Raw genomic sequence first — 25768 nt, 5'->3', positions numbered from 1 at the left:
AATTATATTATTATTTTACAGAAAATGTATATCCTTTGCAAGCATTTCAATATTTTTGTGACCAGCAATCCACACCTAGGTACGTACCCCAAGAGGAATGTGGACATATCTCTACACAAAAACCTAAATGGAATTGTAAGCAACTTCATTCATAATTGCCAAAAACTGAAAACCCAAATGTCCTTCAACTAGTGAATGGATTGTGGTACGTACAATGGAATACTAGTCAACAATAAAAATACTGAAACAGTGCTTGCTTCGGCAGCACAGATACTAAAACTGGAACGATACAGAGAAGACTAGCATGGCCCCTGCACAAGGATGACACGCAAATTTGTGAAGCGTTCCATATTTTTGGCATGGACATATATACACTACCAAACGTAAAATAGATAGCTAGTGGGAAGCAGCCGCATAGCACAGGGAGATCAGCTCGGTGCTTTGTGACCACCTAGAGGGGTGGGACAGGGAGGGTGGGAGGGAGGGAGATGCAACAGGGAAGAGATCTGGGGACATATGTATATGTATAACTGATTCACTTTGTTATAAAGCAGAAACTAACACACCATTGTAAAGCAATTATACTCCAATAAAGATGTTTAAAAAAAAAAACTGATACATGCAACAACGTGGAATACTCTCAAAAGCATTATGCTAAATGAAAAAAGCCAGACTGAAACTGCTACATACTGTATGACCTCAGGTATATGAAATTTTGGAAAAAACAAGGCTGCAGGGACAGAAAACAGATCAGTAGATGCCAGGGTTGGTGGTGGGAGAAGGGACCCACCACAAAGGAGCATGAGAGAACTTTTGACATGAGGGAAATAGTCTCTATCTTGATAATGATTACCTAATTGTGTACATTTCCACAGTTTTGTTTTTTTTTTTTTAAGATACTGCACCAGTTATCTTCTACTTGCCCTTCCAGATCTACTCTCCACCCTGATCTCAGCCCTGGGAGGCTGACCTGTAATAAAGTTTCCTTACCCTCAGGCTTCCATTGGGTTCCATCTATGAGGAGCCTCAGGACAGAGGAGGGAAGGAGCAGAGTTAGGTTCAAATACTTTATCCTCCTCAAGCACCCTCCTTAGGAGGTCCCTTCAACAGAAGGATACTGCTCTTCTTAAGGTGGCCTCTAAGCGGCTAAATTAATCGCTTGCCCCTGTGAAACTGGGTGATAATAGCTTCACTGCAGCTAACCCAGGCTAGACTTTCCCTAACATTCCTCCCACACCTTTGTAAATAGCCTAAAACCCTCCAGGTTTGAGCCTAAATGGGGCCCGCCATGTTTCCAAGTGTGACCTTGACTGATAAATCAAGATGAAAACTTTAAAAATATATGTATGAGAGGGCAAACACATCTTGTCATCTACCTCCTCCTGTACTCTAACACTCAAAATGTACCTGTACTCCTTTCCCATCTCCTAATCCAACAACCCACTGCCCCCACCTCCCCGTACCTTTTAAGTCCAGAGTATTCAGGCCTCAGTGACCAGCAAACTCACACCCACCTGGGGGTCATGCCCTCTATCACCTCCTTGCCCTAACTGAAACCTGACTAAGGACACTACTTCTCCTGCAGTGCCCTCTAGTATCTCAGAGAAGGATGGCTTGCCCTTTATACAACTATTACTACTCCCCAATCTTATAAAAGCCCATTCCTTTGAGGCTTGTGCCACCTGGCTAGTTACCCTCTAATATTCCTCATATCTGTTATCTAACAACCTCTTATTCTTCATTTAAGGATTTTACACGAAGATTTACAATCTACCCCTCCATGCCACTTTCGCTATCATCCTGAATTCCACCAAATTCCAACCCCCTGACCTCCCAGTTCCTTAATCTTCTCCCATCAACAGTCTTCTACATTCCATCTGAGCCACCAGTTCACAGTTTCATCCAGGAACTTGTCATGTCCTAAAATGCTTCAACTTTCAAATATTAAAATCAGATAACCCATATTTTAATCACTACCAACTATCCAACTTGCTTGTTCCAGTAATCCTATTCTTGACTTTTATTTAATAAGACTCTCAGTATACTGACCTCTCTTCTCTCCTTTCCCCTACCCGCCCACCCTGTCCAGTTAGTAAACTTTAAACTGCACAGTCCATCATTTCAGTCACTCTCTGGTTGATAACCTAAATTCTTTCTTCTCTATCTGTTCATTCCATATCTACTCAGACAAAATGCCAGTCCAGGGTAATTCTCATTATCCTATCCAATATTCTGTATTTTGTGCAGGTTCTGGCTAATAGGGCCTACTAAAGAAGAGGGGGAAACACACATACTCAATGGGGAGATCAGCAATCATGAGTTTTCAGTGATACAAATTTCAACTAAGGCATCAATAATGTCCAGAAATTCTACTTTCTCCCTAGACAGCTCCCTCCTTCTCCACTTTCTGCAACATCTATTTGAACCCTTTGCTCCTCCCCTCCAGCCACCACATACCCCTTCTTTTTTCTTTCTCCCTTTCAGAGATGACTTCTTTCGCCACTTTACAGAAAGAAAGAAAAAAAAAGAAGCTTTTGTTCATAAACCACCTTATCTTCCATCTTCCCATTAAACTCACATTTTCACCCACCTTTCCTCCTAGCCAAGAAATGCAGCATCCCTTTTCCTAAGACCACTCTCCCCCTGGGTTTTGGATCCTATGCTTCAAGGTTCCCTTGTATAATCAAACCTTCCAGAACCCCTCATTTATCTCTAGCTGCCCCTCTTCTTCTCTCCTTCTAACATCTTTAACAAGTTGTGTACACTTGCCAACCCCATTTCCTCGCTGTGTACTCACTGCTCAGACCACTTCTATCCAAGCTGTAAAGTCCAATGCCTGCTTTGCAGTCCTCATTTTCATTGATTTTACAGCAGGAATTCCAATTCAGTAGATCCTTCATGAAACACTTTTCTGTTGGATTCTATAAAATATCACTCACATGATTTTCCTTCAGGTACTCTAGCTTCTCCTACTCAATTTCCTTATCTAGTTTTTCTTCCTCTTCTCTCCATCCATTAAGTATTGCAAGTTCTTCACAGTTCAGTACTTTTCCTTACATTCTCTGTAATGACTTCTAATCCTGTACTTTCAAATAACATTTATATGCTGAGTCGCAAATTTATCATCTCTAACCAAGACTTCTTATCTAAGTTCCATACCAGCAGATCCTGCTGCCTCTTGAACATATCTCACAAATATCTTAAACTCAATGTATCCAAAACTGAACTCACGAACTTCCCCTCATAAATGTCCCCTTATCTCAATGAATGATACTACAACCTACTCAGTTGCTCACATTAGATACCTGGGATTCATTCTTTATGTCTCCTTCCTTAAAGCCCACATCACCAAGCAGGTTCACTTTTATCCTTTCCCAGTGCACCAGCAGGTCTCAAGTCAAATGTCAGTCTTGCCCCCAGGCCTCACTCAGACTAGGTAAATTAGCCTATGATATATTTCACAGCATCCTATATTTTTCTGTCATTTTCTGCAGAAAATGTTTGTCTTTATGCAATCTCTTATTCTTTATTCAATCCATCTTGCCCACTAGAATGTGAAAAAGCAAGATCTTGTTCATGGACATACACCCAACACCCGGCATACAGAAGACACTGAAATTATAGCTGGACGGTTGGAAGGAAGGCATCCCCACAACTACTTATGAAATATTCATCCTCCTCTACCACCAGAGGTCTGGAAAAGTTGAGGACTATTTCCTGAAGAGTCAGGGGCTGAACCATAAAAATATACGGTGCATCATCTTGTTCTAAATTCTAAGAATATGGAATACATGTTGAAAATGCTCTGAAAAACAACAAACATTACAAAAATGTGCTGCCATTGTTTTAGAAATAGTTATTTATCATAACCAGCAGAAGTCAACAGTTCCATCCCTAGAGGGCAGAGACTATGCTTACGGTTTTCTTGTACCAGCTCACGGCTGGTATTCAACCTGGATCTGAGAAGAAACTTATTAGTGATTACCTGCACTTGTGTTACTGCTCAAACCCTGAGAATGAACCTCCTTTCACAAAGAAACTCCTTTACAAGAAACTAAAGCTCTACTTTAAAACAAAATGTATTTACTTGAAATTACAGTGTCTCTCAGAATTTGCATATTGTTAAATTTCCATACAGAACAAAAAATTAACAAATAGAAGATACCTATTAACTATAAAAATAAGGTCAGCTTTCTTCAGTAAGTATTATAGGTAGTTTGGCCTCTATTCTTATTAAAAAGCAAATTACTTAAACAGAGGCAAGAGATAATCCATAATTTGTTGTCAAAGTTATTTCCAACATCAAGAGAAAACTCACTGTATAGTGACAGTCTATTATTTTAAATATAAAGCTTTAAATATGATAAAATTAAGTTCACTCACATCAGAATACAGCAGCACTGTATGAAAAGAACACTTTGGACGTTTCTCAGATCTTCCACTTAATAGTTCAAGTTATTCAACTTCTCTGAACTATGCTTTACCCCCTCTAAAATGGGAATAAAGCCTGCCTTAAATAGTTGTGATTAAAGAGCAACTGATATATAAAGGGCTTAGCACAAAGTAACAACAGGCATCTTCTCTTCTCTCTTTTTTTTTCTTTTTTGGCCAGCTTTGCAGCTTGCAGGAGCTTAGTTCCCAGACCAGGGATCAAACCCGTGCCCCCTGCAGTGGAAGTGCAGAGTCTTAACCACTGGACCACCAGGGAAGTCCCTTATCCTCTTCTCTTAAAAGAAGCTGATTTCAGGTATGACAAGTATATTCTATATGACAAATACATTCAATATCTAAATGAAGGCAGGTAACTCTTGCTGATGCTATACTTGCAGAATTCTTCAGTAATCCTTATTAATCACCTGTACTTTATCCAATGAGTAGATGACAATCTCTCAGGTCACAAGTTCCTGGCCTACTTTAAGCTTTCAGGACTAGAACAATTCATTTCCCTTTCTAAAAACCATCTTCAGTTCTAAATCAAAGTTGCTAATTTCCTGACAATAATGGCCCTCTAACTTATACAAATACTCAGTACAGCTTTAAGCAAATGGAAAAAATTTTATTGGCTACAAAGACAGTCATGCAAATTAAGAGCCTATGCCATAGTTATCTCAATATTTGGCAGGATATGTAGACTGAATCCCAGCTGGCTAGCAAGGAAAGTGTGCCAAGTAGAAATACAAGTCTTTACACACTTTATTCTGGAGCCCAGATTAAAAACCTGCAGCAGAAAGCACAAAGATGGAAAATAGAAGTAGCTGCATATAAAAGGCAAGAGAAGCTTTCTTTTACCCCTAATGCACATAGCCCTGGATTCCAAACTTTATAAGAATACTCCAAGATCTCTCAAAAGGTCAAAGTTTTAGGTCCTGCTAAAAGTCATTTTTAAGTGTCACACTGTTTGAGGATTCACTGGCTTTAATGATAACTGCAACTAAAGTATCTACAGATAAAATAACAAATCCTGAAGCTGCTTTAAAATAATCCAAGAGAGGGAATTCCCTAGTGGCACAGTGGCTAAGAATCTGCCTGCCAATGCAGGGTACACAGGTTCGAGCCCTTGTCTGGGAAGATCCCACATGCCGCGGAGCAAACAAGCCCGTGCACCACAACTACTGAGCCCGCACACCTAGAGCCCGTGCTCCACAACAACAGAAGCCACCGCAATGAGAAGCCCGCGCACCGCAATGAAGAGTAGCCCCCGCTCACCCAACCAGAGAAAGCCTGTGCTCAGCAACAAAGACCCAACATAGCCAAAAATAAATAAATAAAATAAATAAATTTAAAAAATAAAATAAAATCCAGGAGGCAGAGACTAGTGTGTACAATAGATGGAACAAGATTTGCCATATACTGACAACTGTTGAAGCTAGAAAACAGGCACATGACGTTCTTTTTAACATTCTATTTTTGTGTGTCTGAAAGTTCCACACTAAAAAGTTTTTTTTCTTAAATCAAGGTTAGGATGTTTTAGCAACTCAGTCCTTCCCTGCAGTTCTCATTCAGTTTGTAATCTTGCTTCTGGTTCCCTTACCCACCAAGCATCTATTCGGAAAATAGCAACCATCATATTTTATCATGACCTCATTCTGGGTTTCCTCTTCAAATAAGCCACAATCTTAAAAAGCACTATCTGGTATAAAATATTTAAAACAAAGAATTTTAATAGTACCTAAAAATTAACCACATACTCCCCCATAAAGAGATCTACTTTAAAACTTAATGCCAGGAGAAATGATATAGTAAGTCTGAGCTTGGATAAGTCCTTTTCACTGATGTGATATAATTCTGCAGCAAAAATGGTATGAATGAGCAGGAACATTCCACTGGAAGGATACCGAAGAAACTGACTTGTGCACTTTGAACAGAATAATCATAAAATTTCCTGTACATGACCTGCAAAGAATTTCTGAGACCAAAATAGGTGTACAGCACTTTTATCTGAAGTCCAAAATTTTATCATTCTCAAAAGATCTCTAATTCAAAAAAGGTTTAGGAACCACTCTAGATTTACAGAAACTCCTTTTATCAAAACCTTAGGTTTGAATTTCTAAACTTCAACTAAAATCAGAAGGCTTTCTGAACGATAGCAAAGGCAATGACAATCTGACAGACATAATGCAAGAAAAGAGTCTAGGCACAGAGAAATGCCCAAATTTTAGAGAAGACGGGCAAAAAAGGAAGCTCATAATGTATAGAAGTATTCTCAGAACTATAACCAACTTATAAACATGAACTTATAAAGGGTTTATAAGAACAATAACTTTTACATCTTAGGGATAGGATAAGACCATGAGAATTAAAAGCACTCCTTCAAAGTTCCCTTCTTATCCTACAGCAAGCTACCAGGGTTGCTGCAGCTCTGGATGGGCGAGGGAGAGGAGAAAGTAAGAAATATTTATAGTGCTACACCATTCCCTTCCTACTAAGGGTGCCTTGTGAAGAAAGAAGGAAGAGGAACAAGATGTTCTTGAACATCTATTTTCTCTATTTTAGTATATATTTTCCCCTCACAAACCCATTATAATGGAGTTTGGCTTCCCAGTCAGTCCACAGTATCAGCACCAGAACTACAATTTAGCTACATTATACTGGGAAGCTAATACCTCATTTCTACAGAACATTATGTTTCCAGTTCCCAGTGAACAACTTCAAATGGCACTCTGGATATATATAGATGTAACATGAACAAAACTATATAAGCAATTGCTGCCTATGAATATTTCACTTCCAAGTTCCTGTTCCCCCTGCAAGTAAACATTTATCCTATTGATGATACCCTCTGCCTGCCAGTGATGCCCCCCTCTCCTCCAAAGACAGCACTTGGGGAAGCTTGTGTCTGCACACCTTGACCAGTTTCACCACTTCCCCAGCCTCATCTTCCCTCCTCCAGCCTATCTGCCCTATACTGAGGATTAGAACACTGGATAACTGACTGGAACAGCATTCCCAGAGCCTGGCACAGTGAAGGACACAGAGTAGGTGCGTGTTTTGAAAAAAATCAATAAATGAATCTCATTCCAATTCTGCCACTACCCACACTTGGACTATTAATCTTTTTGAGTCTCATCTATAAAACAAGGAAAGCTGAATTAAAGTTCATTTTGGCTCAATGGTTCTATGATTAGAATACATTTTTAGGAGCTGATCTGGGAAACAGCTTTTATGCTCTGTTTTCTAATGAAAATTTAACCTAACCTTAATTTATGAACAATGCTTCAGGAGAAATGTAGGCAAAGGATAAGAAGAGCCAAATCAGAATTAACCAAGAGGACAAGGGCATGACAGTAACAGCTGGCTCACACTCTCATCCAAGGGTGAGAAAAAGAGTGAAAAATGTTCAGGATTTTTTGTAAAACTATGCGAGGCAAAGTATTTGAGGTGCCTTATAGTAAGCCCCCAAAGGACAAATTCCTCTCCAGAATTCAGAAATAGGAAAGTTTTGTCTTTACCTCCTTTTAAAATATGAGCTCTCTGTAATTTTTTCTTTTTTTTTAAGGCCGCGCAGCAAGGGGGATCTTAGTTCCCTGACCAGCGATCGAACCCGAGCCCCTTGCAATGGAAGCGCGGAGTCTTAACCACTGGACTGCCAGGGAAGTCTCTATGTAACCTTTTATTATCACTAAATATTGCCAGGAAGTCAAGAACTAAGGTTTGTTTTAGACCACAGTGCGATCCTTATCCTATTGCTGATAAGGCACGCAGGCTGTCTCCCTTGCCATCTCCAATCTAAGCTCTTCAGTCTTTTAGTTAATTGCACTTTTTATCATTTATTATTGTAAGTCTTAAATCCTTTACAAAAATGAGTTAGGGGTACAACTGATAAAATACATTGTTTTAAGAACAAACACTAGATGCCAGGTTTACAAATTAACATTTTAAAAATACAACTGGTTTTGTGGATGAAAATCTATTAATACAAGTTGCTACTGGCACCAGACTCCAAACTAATTTCAATTTGCTCAATTCTTTGTTTCCACTCCATACTTCCTTAATCTTCCTAGTTTTGGAAGAAAGTCTAACACTCCTAAACTTAATCCTCATTGTAAATGCTCATCTCAGTTTCATTATCAGTAACCACCCAAATCCTCCACAGTAATAGAAATGAGATACTGTGCAATCCCAACACAACAAAAAGAGATGTTTCTTACTGCAATTGGAGCTAAGGATTAATGAAAGATCACTCCCAAAATGTACTGTGAATACAGTCTGGAAACATTAATTTCCAAGTTGCTTAAGTAAAATTTCAACTCCTAATTGGTTTCTTTAATTTCTTAAATCGCCTCTACAAAATTATCTTTGGTCCCCATTAATTTTTTTTTAAATTTATTTATTTATTTATTTTTGCTGTGTTGGGTCTTCGTTTCTGTGCGAGGGCTTTCTCTAGTTGTGGCAAGTGGGGGCCACTCTTCATCGCGGTGCGCGGGCCTCTCACTATCACGGCCTCTCTTGTTGCAGAGCACAGGCTCCAGATGCGCAGGCTCAGTAGTTGTGGCTCACGGGCTTAGTTGCTCCGCGGCATGTGGGATCTTCCCAGCCAGGGCTTGAACCCGTGTCCCCTGCATTGGCAGGAAGATTCTCAACCACTGCGCCACCAGGGAAGCCCCCCATTAATTATTAATGCAGAAAAAAAACCCAAGAGGTGTAATATTTCAGAATCTAAATCAAAATCATTTAACTAAATGGCTTACACAAAGCTCTCCTGGCTCAGAATAAAGAAAATCAAAACTTACCTGAAATCATTAATTTAGCACAGCTACTTCTGCTTGCATCATCGTCTAAGACACGGTTTGTGCTCTTTTCTTTCCCAAGCAAAGTATCCTCCAAACGTAAGCATTTATCAGATACAACACTGTCTTCACCCATCACATGACTAATTTTGCTATTAGTTTCAAGTACAGAAGTGACCTCTTCCAGCTGAGCAGCTTCACTAGATTCTGAATAAGAGGAACCTTTACCCTGGGCTAAATTCTTTGAAGAAACTGGTAGAGACTCATCATCACTGTCAAATCCAAAAGGATCTCCAGTATCTTCTTCTTCCATCTTAGGTTTCTTCGGAATTTCTTGGATATCCGGTTTGAAATTGGGCCTCTTCTGTCCTAATTTAGCCATAAATGTGGTCTCTCCCCACTTTGTGCTAAGGGTGGTCCGTTTGTTGGAAAAGACTTCATCAAACTTTGAACTGCCATTTCCTCCTTTCCTACTGTATGTTTTCCCAAATCTGGATGTCATTTTGACACCTGTTTCATATTCTCTGTGGAAAAAAAAGTAAGAAAATATATAATCACCAAATATTTAACAAGTAAATATGGCTTTTCTCCCCATATGGCTTTTCCACGTTCAAGGTACAAATCTTTAAAAACAGTTAAATAAATAAGGGGAGGGAGTATAAAGAGAGGGGCTCATTTTTTACTCTACATACTTCTGTTAATCTTTTTTACGAATACATATTCATATGCTACTTTCAGAATAAGAAAGCCTAACAACTAACCAATTTATAATACAGCATTCACAAAACCAACTTATAGTGGAACACTGATTTCTTTAAAAGTTTGAAATTAATCTACTTACTATTCTCATATCACTTTTACCATAAAAAATAATCTGAATAGGTTAATTACCCTTAATATAAAATCTTAAGCACAAAATGTTAATTTTTTTCAGGATTTTAGAGATGTCAAATAATTGACTAAATATAGTTCTTCGAAACTTCAGAGTACTTACTCATATAAGGGGGAAAAAGTCAGAAAAATGGTGCTATTTTCTCACATATTAGAACCTGCAGCTTTTAACCCATCCTTAAAAACCTGATTTTTGGTCTAATGTAATATGAACTATGACTTGAAAAATATTCCTTACTTGGTCATCTCCCTTAGTGCACGAAACCATATTTCTTCTACCTTCCTTGTCTCCATAGTGCTGTGCTCATTTGCTGGAGCTAGTGAACTCCAGCATATTACACTGACTGGTCCATGGATTATTAAAAGAAGCAATAGAAACATGTAACTTTATTTTCCTCTTTGCTTGAAGATAGGATAAATTGATTCATCTGATTTATCTACATACTAAGTACTAGGACAAAAATATTTCAGGACAGTAAATCAAGAGTCAAACATTTTTAAAACAAGTTAAAGTACTTCTTAAACACTATCAATCCTCATCCATTTCTTACACAATACAACAATCAGAATGATATTTTGACCTATACTTCTCAAAGTTTTAATTTGTAGTTTATGTTTCCCTTTATCAACTTAAATTCTCCCAATTTATAGGGAATCCCTATAAACTCAGTTTGATATATATATGTGTGTGTGCATATATATATCCAGTAAAGGAATTTCCCCTCTAATATTTTGGTTAGAAGCCAATTTTAATTGGACAAAATAATACTTAATTTAGTCATCATACACATCTGCTTTAAGAGAAAATAATTTGTAATTTGTTTGAAGACCTTTTAACATGTCACAAAACTTTTTCCTTTGGGAAATCTATTTCCCCTTCTACTGTAGATTTACACTAAAAAATCTTGTCTTTCTTGTTAAGTATAGCTAAAAAAACTAAGTATATTTGGCAGCTACAAGAAACACAAAATAAGTCATTTCTTTTCATTCCTCCTTGGATGTAAAGCCCTGATCTACAGATCTACATTTACACATACACCAACAAAGCTGGAATGTTTTGGATACACTAACACGGTAATTACCTAAAAATGCTGACTAAAGGCCAAACCAAAAATCTAGACTTGGGCTACTTTAGGCCCATACCAGAAAAACTCATGGCAAAAGTGGTCTGAGAACCATAAAGCATTCACTGTTACAACTTGAAAGTGTGCAGATGAATATTTGATATTAAGGAGTGAATTATTTTAAGTTACAAGAAAATCATGCTTATGTTTTTTTAAAAAAACCCATGTCTTTGACAAATATATACTGAAATACTGATGCAATAATGTCAGTGATTCTCTAACTTTAAAGGGTGTGGAATGGAAAGTGCATAGATGAGAAAAATTTGGTTTAGAGTTAATAACTGTTGAATCTGAAAGATGAATACATGGGAGTTCATTATACAATATCCCCTACATTTGCCTGTCTTTACAGTTTTCCACGTCTTTTTTTTTTTTTAAGTCACTAGACAAACTGTTGTGATGGCATTATCCAAGCCTCGAGTGTAAAGTACACAGAAATTCAAAAACAAGTGTGTAGACGTATGTGACATTATATTTTCAGTATACTTCAAGAACACAGGCTGTCTTGCTCAGGCTTCAAACTCCAAAGATTACCATAACCAAAAAGGAAAGAATGATTCACAAGTAAGTCTTTTCTGTCGGTGGGCCTTTGCCCCAGCCCAAAGCCAGGTCGAATTTTCTGGGAAGTGCGCTGGGATAAAAAGTCCTCACACTTAACCCCCAAGCAAATCCAGCGTCTTTCACATCTCCAAGGGCTTAGGGGCTTCCACGACGGAATGAAAGCCGGAAAAGCCAAACCTCATCACCCAGAAATCCTCACCTGGGGGCGGCGGTGCGCGAGGAGGTGGCGGGGAGAGGCGGCCCCCCTCCCGCTGGAAGCTCACGCAACTTTTCTCCTCCCCACCCCCACCTCCCAGGAAAGGGATGTTGCTTCCGACGCCCCGGAAGCCTCTGCCACCGAATCCCCAGGGCAGTGGAAGGCCTCAGTGGCGGCCAGGGGCGGAGGGAAGACGGCAAAAAATTCCGGCCTGAAACCAACGCACTTGACCGCGCCTGGGGAGGGAACTAAATCAGCCGTAGCCCCCGAAAGAACTCAGCATAAAGGGGAAAAGAGTTCTTCAGATTGTTCCCCTGCCCAACTTCCTCAGAGGCCGGGTGGGTGAGATACAGAGACTTCCATCACCCCCTCCCGGACCCCTGCCTCCCCCACCCTCGGCAAGCTCCGGGCCTAGGCAGCCACCCGAGACCTCACTTACCCTCGGCGCCTGGAGGGTGCTTTAGCCTCGGGCCGCCTCCGCTTCTCCCGCTCCCAACAGCCCACGGGCGGGCGCCGGAGCCCCGCGCGGGAGAACGGGGCCGGCTGGTGAGCGAAGAGAAGCAAAGGGCTCCGCCACCGTCAGAACCCGCGACTCCGCTCTCGGTAAATAGGAAACCCGGTGGAGGGGGGGAGGAGCGGCGGCACCGCAACTTCCCTCCCCACCTCGAGCGCCGCCGGCCGGGCCCGGGCCTAGGCCTCCCTGGCTGCCGCCGCCGCCGCCGGAGCTGGTACCAGAGCCCGCTACGTGCCCCCGATGGGCCGCCGCCGCCTCCTGCGCCGCCGCTTCCGTCGGTGAATGGTCAGCGTTAGAGTTTGAACAGGGCCCTGAACCATCTCAACGCCATTTGCGCTCCCGGCCCCCACCTCCTTCCTCCAACAGCCGCTCGCTCCGTCACTCCGCTTCCCACAGGCCCCGCGCGGCCGCCCGACCCCGCAGCCAATCGCGCGGCTGCTTACTCAAACCGCCGCGCAGGCGCCGCGCCCCGCATGCTCCGGCGCCCGCCATTGGGCCGACCGCGGGGCCCGACGGGAGTTGTAGTCCGAGTCCTCGAAGTCGCGGTGCTGAGAGCTCGGCGCGGGAGCTGGCAGCGGGAGGAGAGGTTGCGGCGGACCCGGGCGGCCCGGGCTCCGGAGCCAGTTCCAGCTCCTGGTCCTGCCGGGAGACGCAGGTGCCACGGGGGAGGGCCGGGGGCGCAGTGCAGGCAGCTGTGTCAATCGTTTCCCCTCCAGGGACTCGCCGGTGTCTGGGGACGGTGGGTTGTACAGCTGCGCCGGGCCTGCTGGGGTCGCCTCCTGGGAGCCGGCCGGGAGGCTGGGAGCTCGCGGCTCCGTGCGGCCCTCGACCCGTCCTGGCCGGTGCTGTCCCGGCGCAGTTAATGACAGCGGGAACGGGGAGGCCCGGGGAACTGGGCACCCGATCCACGGCCGTGGCCTGGAGCGATGTCGGCTCGGCTCTGTATTGTGCCACCTGTATCCCCTCGGTCCTTACCTTCGTAGTTCTTTCTCCATCTGTCCGTCCCGAACCCGTTAAAAGTGACCCCTGAGAATAGTGGATGGTATTAAGGAATTATCGTTAACCTTGTTGGGTGTGATGACAGTAATGTGGTTATGTGAAGGAGAGAAAGAAAAAAAAAAAAGACGAAATACTTAAAGTTTTGACAGATAAAATGATCCGGTGTCTGGGATTTATTTTAAAATAACTCCTACAAAAACTGATGGAAGGAGAATAAAACAAGCCAGTGGTGTGTTTTTCATTGCTGATGCTGTGTTATACACGGACTCATTCCAATAGATCTACCTATATATCTGAAATTTTCCATAATAAAAAATTTAATGAACCAGTGATTGCCTCTGGGGAGGACAGGGAGGTGGCAGATGATGGGAGATCATTTATTTTTCTTTATACACCATTTTGTGCTGTTCGAAGTTTTTTCTGTGTCAATGTATTACCTCTTCAGAAACTCGGAAAGTTTTAGTTTTCCTTTTTTGTTTTTAAGGCTGCGGAGGGAAAACCACGTTAATAGTAGCACAATTGGTTCCTCCTAAGAGATGTACATGATTCTTTGGGCTCGGATGGCACTGCTGTTAGGTGGGCGGTGAATGGAGATCCACCTGGGAAATTAGAAAACTACTAATTGAAAAGCCCGCCTCTTCCTCCACAAAAGGCAATTTGCTTTTAATGCACCGGAAGTTACCAAACTCCTCCAATATATTCGGGCAGCTACAAACAGAAAACATAGTTCAGACATCCTGTAGCCCTTCCCAACGGGAATTTAAAGTGGATTTTAGTCTGGCTGAACTGTTTTACTTTTGCACAACTGCTTGCAAAATTTACATTCCGACATTTACATTTACCAAATATATCAATACTTGATTGTTTCAAAACCAACTTTTTTCTTTTTTTTTTTTGGCTTAAACAGTAGAAATTTATTTCTCACATTCTGGAGGCTAGGAAGTCCAAGATCAAGGTGCAGGTTGATTATCTTCCTGGTGAGGACTCTCTTCCTGGCTTGCAGATGGCTGCGTTCTTGCTGTTTCTTCACATGGTAGAGAGAGATCATTTGTGTCTCTTCATATAGTGGTTCTACCCTCATAAACTATAACCTCCCAAAGGCCCTACCTCCAAATGCCCTCACATTGGGGTTAGGGCTTCACTATATAATTTTTTTTTTTTCCAAAACCAACTCAAGTAGCTTATTCTAATGGAAGTTGTAATGAGTCTGCGTGTTCCACGGCATGTGACTTTTATTTGGGTCAGTTTTGTCTTTTTAAAAATTGGCATAGGATCTCGTTTTATCAGTGTGTTTGAAGACTGCCAGCAGAGGTGCAAGCTGCACTTACTATAATTATTTAGATGACATGGTGGTGGGTGCTAATTAAGGGGTAATTATCATCAGAGGCAAAGGCTAAGATCAAAAAGCTGAAAATGGTGGGGAGACAGTTGCAGGATCTTTTTGTAAAAGGGTGCTGTGAACCCTCCGGGACCAAATGATGCCCTCACAAATCCCATTATGCCCTGGCCTGGCTGGTGCTGGGGACTTAGCTTGGTCAGTGACTCTGCATGAAGCTGAAGTGGAAAAGTAAAATTTTTAAAGAAATAGCTAGTCCGTGAAGCTCCTTTTGAGGATTTTTGTGTGGTAGTTGTGTTAAGTAGTGGAACTTAATGTTAAATTCTTGCTACTCCAAGAGTGACCCCCAGCATAGTCAGAAACTGGAAGCTTGTTGGGTAATGCAAGAATCCTTGTCCCCTCCCCAACTCCCCTGAATCAGAATCTGCACTTTAACAGGATTCCCCCAGGTGATTGGTCCACATGTTAAAGGTTAACAAGTACTGTTTTAAAGTATACCCATAGCGTTTGACAGTAATCTAATTCTTTTTGTTAGGATGAGGGAGAACATTAAGAACCTACTATGCATCAGATATGATATCAGGCTCTTGAGGAAGTCTTCATTTGCATCTCTACCTGTTATCTTTATTTTACGAGTGAGGTAATGGAGACAATGGAGACGTTGGCATTTGCTCGAGGTGTTGTAACTAATGAGGAAATCAAACTTTTTCTTAAGCATTCAGGACCCATTATTACTTTCAGATCTTCTTGAATCCAGTACATGATTTGAAAAATAAATTGTGTCTGTGTGTTAAGTCTGTGGAAGCTTGGTGTATGAATACTGAAAAGAGCTGTGCTAGGGCTCTCCACCCTCATGTGTCCCACACTAAAGACAGGAGAGCCTGCCCACTCCAGGGCCCCTGCTAGAGGAAGTTCAGACTGTGGATCTGCAAGCTGTACCACCACTTTACCCTTTACCTCCCTGGTTCCACTGAGGCTAACAAATGCTCTGAAGGCTCCACCCCATTCCCTTGCCATGGCCCCGAGTTCCATACCAGAGTGAGTGAACTGGATTCCAGTGTGGATAACACATGGGCAAGCAGCTTTTTGGGTTTTTTTATATTTTATTGCTTTTGTTTTCTTAGTTCCCTCAGCTTATACTCCTGCCCATTCCCCATCCCCACCCCCTAGGTTGGCTCTCTTCACTTCATTTGAATCTGCGCACATACACACCCAGTAGGTGCTTTTTTCTTTGCTAGAATGCCGCTATGCAAAGCTCTCAGATGTCTGATTTTTTTTCTATTAAATTTCTTATGTATTTCAGAAACTGAAAAGGATCTGAGGCAAGCGTGTACCCTTTGATGCTGCAGGCTGTCCCTGTATGCTGCCTAGAGGAGCACAGCATCCCCACTACCTTGAGTTCCACTCAGATGGACTCTAGCTGGAAAAAGAAAATCCCACAAAGAAAACTAATAGAAGAATCTATTCTGCCGTTGTTGTGCCTTTGTTTTAGCCCAGACATGGGAACTGTCAGAACTGGAGTTGCTAAAGAGAGCTATGCAGTCTTTTTCTGATAATGTGTAGTAAAATGTACTACAACTTATATAATTCAGTTCCAAGAACTAGAGGTCAGAAATTACCACATCGGCTAGAGGAAATTTTTCCTTTTCATGGAATGTGGAATAAAATTATAAATCATACCCTTAACATTGTAGTGGTTGTATTACAAGATGTGGGCCCCGCCCTGCCTTTATCCCTCTGACTCTCCCCAACCCTTCTCTGTGTTCCGAGGAATATTGGGCTGATAGGACTTTTTCAACTAATCTCCCCCTGACTAGCCTATTTTAAATTGTAACACACCCACTCTCAAATGTTCACTATTCCCCCCCTTATTTTTCTTCAGCGCATTTATCTCCTCATCCAACATATCACATATTTTGCGTGTTTATCTTCCGTATGAGGGCAGAGATCTTTGCCGGTCTTGTTTTTTGCTGTATCCCTTGCACCTAGAAGAGTGTGTGGCACATAGTATGTGCTCAGTAAATATTTGTTGAATAAACGGCCCCATTTCTTTCTTTTTTTAATGTAAGATTATATCATAAAAAGAAAGTGACTTGAAACTAACAGCAGTTTCACATAAACTGTGGCTCCATAAGTTGAGGACTGGGTTTTCCCAAGTGGGAGGGAGTGCTTTCTGGAGCTACCTATTGTTCTTGCTTTGGATATGTTTTCATTCTGAGAATTGAGGCGACGAATATTGCTATAATCCCAATTACCTTGTTTTCTGGGATAATTGGAACATGTTCTCTGGAGATAGTGACATCCTTTGGGGAATAAACTGCTGTCTAGGTAATTGAAAGACAAAGCAAGGGAAATTCCCTGGGGACAGGCTGCCTGATAAGGATTGGTACCCAGTCATCTCTAAAGGTCTGGCTACCTGACCCTTGTCTGGAAACAGCCCTCTTCTCCCCAAGGTCCTCACCCCTAATGCTCTATGATACCCCTCTCCCTCAACAAAAACCCTCCTGGGGCTTCCCATCACCAAAACTAAAATCCAAAGTCCTTATCATGGCCTATAAGGCCCTGCATGATCTGGCCCCTGACTACTCCTATCCCTTCCCACTTTGCCAAGCCTGCCTCTGTCTACTACTAGAACCTGCCAAACCAGCTACTGCCTCAGGGTCTTGGTACTGCTGTTCCCTCCACTGGTCCTGGAGATAAGCACAGGACTCATGCCCTCACCTCTCTCAGGTCTTCGCTCCAGTGTCTCCTCAGTAGCGTCTACCCTGACCATGCTATTTAAGTTAAACCCCTCACCCTGCTGTCCCCACACTCCATATCCTTTCCCTCTTGTCTTTCACCATAGTAGTCATCATGTTTGTTTTACATATTAACTTGTCTGTTTCCTTCCACTAGAATATAAACTCTATGAGGACAGGGATTGTTGACTTTTCACAGCTATATGCCCAGCACACCTAGAATAGTGCCTAACACACAGAAAGCATGCTGAAAATATTTGTGAACTAAATACCTCGTAAATTATGTTGAACTCTTCCATATCTTTATTTATTGTTTGTGTGTGTGCTTGAACTACCAATAATTGCAAAAGGTATATTGAAACCTCCCACTGTAAGAGGAATTTTGTCAATTTCTCCCTACAATTCTATTTCTGTTTTTATATTTTTAGGATATTTTATTGGGCGCATACGAGTTTAGCATTGTTATAACTTCCTGATGGTGTTGAAAGCTTTTTAAGTAATATGGGACATGAATTGCCAAAATCGCCTGAATTTTCCATCCCTCCCTGTACACACACCTCTTGCAATGTGTCTTTGCAACTCCTCCCAGAATCTGGGCTGGCCTTGTAACTTGCTTCTGCCAAAAGAATGTGGCAGAAGTGATAAATAGTTCTGAGCCTGAGCCTTCATAAACCTTGAATGCTTCCACATTCTCTCTTGGATCCCTGCCTCCACCATGAGAACAGGCCTGGGCTAGCCTGCTGGAGGATGAGAAGCTATATGGAAAAGAGCTGAGGACATCCTATACCAGTCAACAGCCGGCAGACCCCAAACAGGCAAGCCTAGCCAGGATCAGCATAGCCACCCACCTGACCTGCAGCTGCTCACAGATGCATGTGTGAGCCCACCTGGGACCAGAAGAACTGCCCAGCTGACTTGTAGACTCATGAGCAATAATAACTAGCTATTATAGTAAGCCTGTGAATTTTGAAGTGGCTTGTTATACAGCATTATTGTGGCAATAGATAATTGATGGTTAATGCCTCCTCATTTGGGTCTCAGCCTCAGAAAGGCTTTTCCGACTACCCAGGCAATCTAAATCTGCCTCCCAGTCTCTATATAATACCGGTGTATTATTTTCTCAATAACGCTTATCTCTCTCCAGAATGATTTGTTGACTTCTTTACTATCTGTCTCCCACACTAGACTGTCAACAGTATGAGGTCAGAGACCTTGTCCACCTGCTCATCCTCAGCATCCAGCACGGTACTGCACTGTCCAGCTGTGTGTGTCCACCAAGCACTGGAAATGTGGCTAGTCCAACCTGAGATGTTCTGGAAATACAAAGCACTGGGTTTCCAAGGCTTAGTACAAAAAATGTATATATAAAGTGTCTCAATTTTTATACTGATAAAATGTTGAAATAATATTTTGAATACATTGTGTTAAGTAGAATATGTTATTAAAGTTAATTTCATCTCCTTTTTACCTTTTTTAATGTGGCTACTAGAAAAAGTAAATTTGTGACCTTGCATTATATCTTTATTGGATAGACAGAATCTATAGAAGTTGCTATAGAAGTTCAGTAAATATTTATTGAAGGAAAATGTAAAAAAATAGACTCACCAGAGAATGCCCTGGTGGTCCAGTGGTTAGGACTCGGCTCGTTCGCTGCCAAGGGCCTGGGTTCAATCCCTGGTCAGGGAACTTATATACCACAAGCCGCGCAGTGTGGCCCCCCCTCCCCCAAAAGAAATAGACTTACCAAAAGAAATGAGCTCTCAAGCCACAAAAAGACATGGAAGAACCTTAAATGCATATTACTAAGAGACAGAAGCCAGTCTGAAAAGTCCACATACCGTATGATTCCAACTATATGATGTTCTGGGAAAGCAAGATGAGTTGAGATAGAGTGATTGCCAAGAGATTTACAGGAAGGGAGGAGGAGTAATGAATAGATGAAGCACAGGGGATTTTTTTAGGGTGGTGAAACGATTCTGTATGATACTGTAACAGTGTGTGCATGATAGTATGCACTTGTCAAAACCCATGGAACTGTAAAACACAGAGTGAACACTAATGTAAACTAGGGACTTTAGTTAACAATGTATCAATATTGGTTCATTAATTGTAACAAATATACCACACTAATGCAAAACAGTAAACTGGGGGGTGGGGGGTGGGGAGGGAGGTATATGGGAATTCTCTGTATTCTATGCTCAATTTTTCTGTGAACCTAAAACTGTTCTAAAAAAAGTCTATTTAAAAAGATGAATTCACACACAGCCACCAGAATGATAATTCTAAAACATGAATGTAACAAACCACCTACCTCTTTTAAAAAAAACTTTGGTGGCTCCCCACTGTCTACCAGAAATGAGTTCACATCCATTGGCATTTGCAATGGCGTTGACCACACCTCCCGTCCCGCTTCCTCTCCTCTCTACCTGTATCAGACTACTCAAGAGCCTCAAGCCTTCATTGCAAGACTCGTTCAGTCCCCTCTGCCTGGAAAGTCTTTCTCCCTCTCCACTTGTGGAACCTTATCATGAATCATATACCCTCTCACATAAATCAATCATCCTCTATTCCGTGTTTCCATAGTTCTCAATTAAAAGTAGATACAGAAAACCAGGCATATGGAGTTTGGGTCATATTGGAGTTCTGTGCCTCTTTCTAGTAAGTCTGGAAAATGGCTATGATGAGTGTGTGTATTGGAAGTGTTGAAAAAGAATTCTGATAGCCGCAGGCAGGCTAGAGATTAATATCCTTGAGATGGAAACAGTGGAAGAACAAGGCTATTGAATGTCAGTGAAGATCTGCTTGGGCTCCCCTCCTAGGCAGGAGGCAGTGGGATACGCTGCTGGGAGCAAGACCCATCCCAACAGTGAGGTGGTGTTAGCTGACTGCCTGGCTACAGTGACAGGAGGCAGGCCTCTGGGTTGTCACCTGCTCTGAAAGCCAATCTCCCTCTGACTGCTGCTCACCCAAGCCAGGATGCCAGGGTGATTCAGTTTCAAGTATTTCACTTGCAGGGCAAACGACAGTGTGGTAGTGACATTACCATCTCTACTATCATGTAGTAGAGCCTCAGGAGAGCATGTGAGAAAACAGGTGAGCAGGCTTCCAGGTGCTGAGTTTACGATGCAGATTTCCTTACATCTCCTTTTCAGGGATTTTGGTTCTATTATCCAACCACTCTACTGATGGGAAACTTAAGGAACACTGTCAAAGATAAATGATTTGCTCAAGATCTCCCAACTACTTAGGTGTCTGTCTTTCTCCAAAGGTCACAGGCATGAAGCATGTACTATACTGGGCCCTTAATATCAGGCCATGTAGAGGAACCCCATCGTTTTGCTGTCCTTTTAAGCCAGAGGTTCAGGCCTGCCTGGAAAAGTAAGAATCTGGTTGAGACTTTGGGGGTATTTAGAGGAAGAGGCCAGGTTGGAGTCAGGAATGGACTAGTCCTTGCAGGAAGATAAAACAAATCTAGGAGACCCTAGGAGATATGTAATCTGTGAACACCAAGGGTAGAGGGGCAGACAGGTGTCTACAAGACCAGGCTTATTCACCAGTTTGGGGCCACAGTGCCTAGTCTTACCCAGGTGATATACAATCTCTTCCCACCTTGTCCATTGGGTCCTCTGACAGCACCCAGCTGCTATTACTGGGATAGAGAGCAGGCTCCTCTACTCTAAGCTGTTCCTCCTCCCTTCCCTGTGTCCCTCAGCTGGCCCAGGGGATCCACAACTTGGGACAGAGGAAACACAGGAATTGGGATTTCAAAGAAATGCTTATGAATAACCTGGGCAGGGATTTCTTCCAGTGACAAACTCCAGCTCTTGGGTGAGAGCCCTCCTACTCTGTACATACCCCAGCCTGGCCCATAGTTTGGGCAGCGCTGAATATTCTCTGCGCTGAGGGACCTCTCCCAGGAGAGTGGGAAGGAATTCTTTCTTTTGTGTGACTTGCTTCATTATGTATGAGTGTTGTTGGCTCTCATAGTTGAAAAATGATCATTTCTCTGTTGGGTTTTCCCAGCTTGAGGAAAAAGCTTTTGGAAGGCCAGGCAGCGCCTGCTTGGAGGGTTTAATGGATTAAAGAATGTTGAAGTTGGGGAATTGTGGAGGCCTGGCAGCGTTCCAGGACCACAGTGGCGCCCTGGCGACCTCCACAGCCTCCGTGCAGCACATATGAACCCCGAGCCCTTGGAGTCATACCTGCACAACTGGAACCCCATATTCTATGCGCGCATCCCGATTTGCTCTCATCCCGAGAGGACGGGTGGAGAGTAAGTGATGTACCTGTTCTAGAAAGAAGCACGTCGATGACTTGAATCATCTCATCACAAATTAATCCATGTGAAGGGATTCGAACAGTGACTGGCAGAGTGTCAGCGCTGCCAAAGTGTTCGCGAGTACTATTATCATCGCTAGCAGCTGGGCTGAGCAAAGAATCCGACATGATGCTATTTTGGCAATAACCCGACAACTATGGAATGTGAGCAGGGAGACACAGGTCAAGTCTTTTAAAAACACCGGTTGTGGGGGCTTCCCTGGTGGCGCAGTGGTTGGGAGTCTGCCTGCCAATGCAGGGGACGCGGGTTCGGGCCCTGGTCTGGGAAGATCCCACATGCCGCGGAGCGGCTGGGCCCGTGAGCCACAGCTGCTGAGCCTGCGCGTCTGGAGCCTGTGCTCTGCAACAAGAGAGGCCCGCGCACTGCGATTAAGAGTGGCCCCCGCTCGCCGCAACTAGAGAAAGCCCTCGCACAGAAACGAAGACCCAACACAGCCATGAACAGATAAATAAATAAAATAAAATTTAAAAAAATTAAAAAACAAAAAAAAAAACACCGGTTGTGACAACCCTCTGTGTCCTCCCGCTGCGGAGGCTGGGCGCGTTAGGCTCAGGCCTACGGGCCAGAGACACAGAACCTCGCGGTGGTCGGGGCTCTTACCCCAAGACATCCGGAATTCTAGCGGCCCCTTGGCGGTGGAGCTGCAGGCGGGGAACTGGCCTGACAGCACCTGGGCGGGGCCTGGGCTTGGCTCCGCCCGAGCGCGGCGCCGCCTCGCCCTCTACCTGTGGCCCGGATTCCACCGTGCGGGTCGGGGGGCAGAAGGCAGCGGGGCTGGGGCCCTCAGCCGGGAGGGTGCAAATAAGGGCCTGTAGATTGGGAAAACTCTCTCCTGGAATCTGTGCACAAAGGAGTCTTTATAAAGCGAGTGGCGGGACTGTGTAATGATTTACCCGCGTTTGTCCTAGTACACCTGCCTCTCTCTTTGAGACCAACAAATGTTTACCCGGCTCCCATCCAAGCCAAATGCTGGTTTGTTTATTAATCCCAGAGGCTGCAGCCTGCTTTCAGGGAGACAGATGCAGGCCTACGGGAAGCTTCAAAACATTAACATTTCAAATGAATGCGCTCCGTAATTGTGGGGGAAGGGTGCGGAGTGGGGGCGGGATTCCTCCGGCTGCTTCTCTCCCGGGACTCCACTGTGCCCGGGGACCCGGCCCGGTATTTACAAGACAGAAGGCGCCGCTTGGGGCCGCCTTTGTTGTACCGATGACCTCGCGGGCACTTCCTGGACTGACCGATGGCCCGGCGGCTTACGCGGGGCTACTCGGCAGTGGCCCGGGGAGCGGATGGGGGATGATGAACGAAGGCGGGTCCTTGGGCTCCCGCGGGCGGAAGAACGCGGGGCAGTAGCCTTCGCCCGAGCGCACCGGCTCTACTGACCCGCACAGTGGTCGGGAGCCGCTGGGGACCGGCTAGCGGCGGCAGGATTATCTCGTCCACCCCCAACTGGGCTTTGACCTCCTTATCTGAGGCTTTTGAGTCCAAAAGGGCTTAGCAACGACTGGCACTGAGCCAGCCCGGTTGAAGTGGACACCCGCACCTCCGTGCCTCCCGCCCACAGCGTCCCATCGAGGTGTGGCCTGTGCAGCTCAGGAGGGAAGTGTGGGAGTGAACCCGCGGTCTGCAGCGGGTCCTGGGCGCCGGAGGCCACGCGCAGTGCCCATCCGGCCACGCACCATGTTGCCGGGGTCTCTGCTGCCGGATGCACGGTTCCTGCACGTTTTGCCGCTGTCCCCTTTCCCCCGCGCTCACACCTGAATTGCTTCTTCGGTCCTCCCGAAGCTGATCAACACAGCAAACCTGAGGCCTCCGAGCCCGTGGCCTCTTATCCGCCCCCAAATCCCTGGGCGACCCCGAAGGTATTCCACAAAGTTGTAGTCGCAGTCATAATTAGTTGTGTGCGCCCTGGACTTCCTCAGGCCTTGGCTTCCCTGGGTCTCCCCTGGAGAATGAATGTTTGCACACAGGGTCTCCCGTACTCACCCCAGGCTGTGCAATTTCTCTGGAATCACGGAGATACCTCCAAGAGGACCCCTGGGATTATAGAAAAGGAATGAGTTGTCAGTTTCGGTGAAATGAAAACAATAATACCAGTCCCCCTTCCCCCTGCAGAAAGGGTTTTAGGAGGCCCGAGTGAGTTAAGGGCCACTGTACTTCAGGCAGGGTTGATAAACTGTAAGGTCTGATCCTAGGCAGCTTCCGAGTTTTATCTCACTCTGCCCAGAAGCAACAGTGGCTCTCAACCTTTGAGAAAATGCTATGAGCTCTGTTAACCCTGTGCCCTGAAAAATGCACGTGATCTCTCAGCTTTGCACCCAGTTTCAGTCTCCAGGCCATGAAATTTGTCTGGGCCCAGGTACAAGAATCCTATTCTAAAACCTTCCCAGCCTCCACTTCCCTGCTTATTCCCTTACTCCTGTCAAGATGGCTTACTTGTTATTCCCTAGCAGGTACCTGGGCTGTCCAGCTTCAGTGTCTGTTAGCAGTGAGTTTCCTACAGGAATGCCACCCCTTGCAACTCTCCCACCCCTCCCACCCTCCACTGCAGCCAGGAGTCATCACCTCAGAACTGCCACAGCAACTGACTGAACCTTGTGACCTGGAGCCAGCTGCCTCCTAGCCTTTGTCTTCCTTGGGTTTGTCTCAGTTCCCATGACTGGCACACTCCTGGGACGGGGCCTTTACTTCGCTCTTCTCTGTTCCCTCTCCACCCACCTTAGTCCAGAGCTGACTGGAGGTAACCTCCCAAATGCTGCTTTCAGTGGAGATGTCACCAAGGATGGTTCAGAAATTCCCAAACGGCACACAGAATAAATTCAGAAACTTGGAAGGATTCTTCTGCCTAGGACAAGCAGCAGGGCTGGAGAGCTACTTTGGGGCTTCCCACATTGAGGGCTCTGCTAATATTCTGTGGGCTACTCTGAGCTCAGTGGGGTGGGACCATCAGCAGGATGCTGACGGAGGACTGCTGTGGGCCAGGCGGCGGGTCAGGTTAGGGGTACCAAGAGCATGGGATCTAAAAGATGACAGCTACTGTGTCTGAACTCAAGAAGCACATCCTGAGCTACTCTCAAGGCTTGAAATTTCTTCCAGCTCCACCCCACTGCATTAGTTTCTCCTTCTATGCACCTTTACTTTCCTCTCTTTGAGTACTTACTACACTATCATTTGTTAGTTTTATCAATGCCCACCAGAGCCAGGCTGGCGCCCACCTGAAGGAAAGTCACCAAACAGTTGACGGTCAGGACGACCTCCAACCCCAACTCTCAAAGGAAGCCAGGAAAGGGATTCCAAGGTTGGCCCTGGGAACTCAGGGGTTTTTTTGTTTGTTTGTTTGTTTGTTTAATTTGCGGTTTTTGTTTGTTTTAGTGTAGCAGGATATAAAAATTACACAGAGCTCTCAGCTCTTGGTTTCAAATACCATTCTCCAATAAAAGGAACCAGGGTCCCTTGGAGATATGACTCATTCTAGGACTGGGGTAACAAATGTACAAGAAAAACCTGGAGCATCTTGTAGTGCCAGAAAGTAAGGGAGTGCTGAAAAACAAAGCCTCACAATTCTGGGAGTGTTAAGGGGACACAGACGTCAATTGAAAGAGTTCCCAATGGCTAAAGCTGGAGCAATTTGATCAATGAAGGTAGTATTGGTGATAACCCAAAATATAAAATAAATATCCATGAGTCCATGCTGATATAAATGATTGAATAAATAAATAAATGGGAAAGAAAAGACAAATCTCCCATGCACAAGAATTTCAAATAATGCATGCTGCCGATGTGAGTTAGTTAAATCTTGAAATTTTTTTCATAAAAGGCTGCTCCTGTGTTTTATGTTGCAAT

At 44.0% G+C, this 25768-nt stretch overlaps 1 protein-coding gene, 1 long non-coding RNA gene and 1 other non-coding gene across 4 annotated transcripts in view; 2 read left to right on the top strand and 1 right to left on the bottom strand.

Moving 5' to 3' along the window:
- Positions 1 to 12902, bottom strand: part of WAPL (WAPL cohesin release factor) — a 77983-nt gene extending 65081 nt beyond the window's left edge. For both annotated transcript variants that reach the window (XM_036828188.1, XM_036828189.1), the window contains exons 1-2: positions 12439 to 12902; positions 9231 to 9751 (exon numbers count right to left, since the gene is read on the bottom strand). In XM_036828188.1, coding sequence (XP_036684083.1) covers positions 9231 to 9729 — 499 coding nt within the window. In that variant the 5' untranslated portion in view covers positions 9730 to 9751; positions 12439 to 12902. The remainder of the gene's footprint in view (positions 1 to 9230; positions 9752 to 12438) is intronic.
- On the top strand, positions 250 to 356 carry LOC118883146. Its single transcript, XR_005016937.1, has one exon. It is a non-coding gene; the product is annotated as a U6 spliceosomal RNA (small nuclear RNA).
- A 135-nt stretch (positions 12903 to 13037) lies between the features above and the next one.
- On the top strand, positions 13038 to 16534 carry LOC118882254. Its single transcript, XR_005016728.1, has 2 exons — positions 13038 to 13168; positions 16152 to 16534. It is a non-coding gene; the product is annotated as an uncharacterized LOC118882254 (long non-coding RNA).
- The last annotated feature ends 9234 nt before the right edge of the window (positions 16535 to 25768 follow it).

The sequence above is a fragment of the Balaenoptera musculus genome, chromosome 16, assembly GCF_009873245.2.
Source record: "Balaenoptera musculus isolate JJ_BM4_2016_0621 chromosome 16, mBalMus1.pri.v3, whole genome shotgun sequence".
NCBI classification, from domain to species: Eukaryota; Metazoa; Chordata; class Mammalia; order Artiodactyla; family Balaenopteridae; genus Balaenoptera; species Balaenoptera musculus.
Note: the sequence above shows the minus strand (reverse complement) of the source record. Positions and strands in the feature narration are given on the sequence as shown.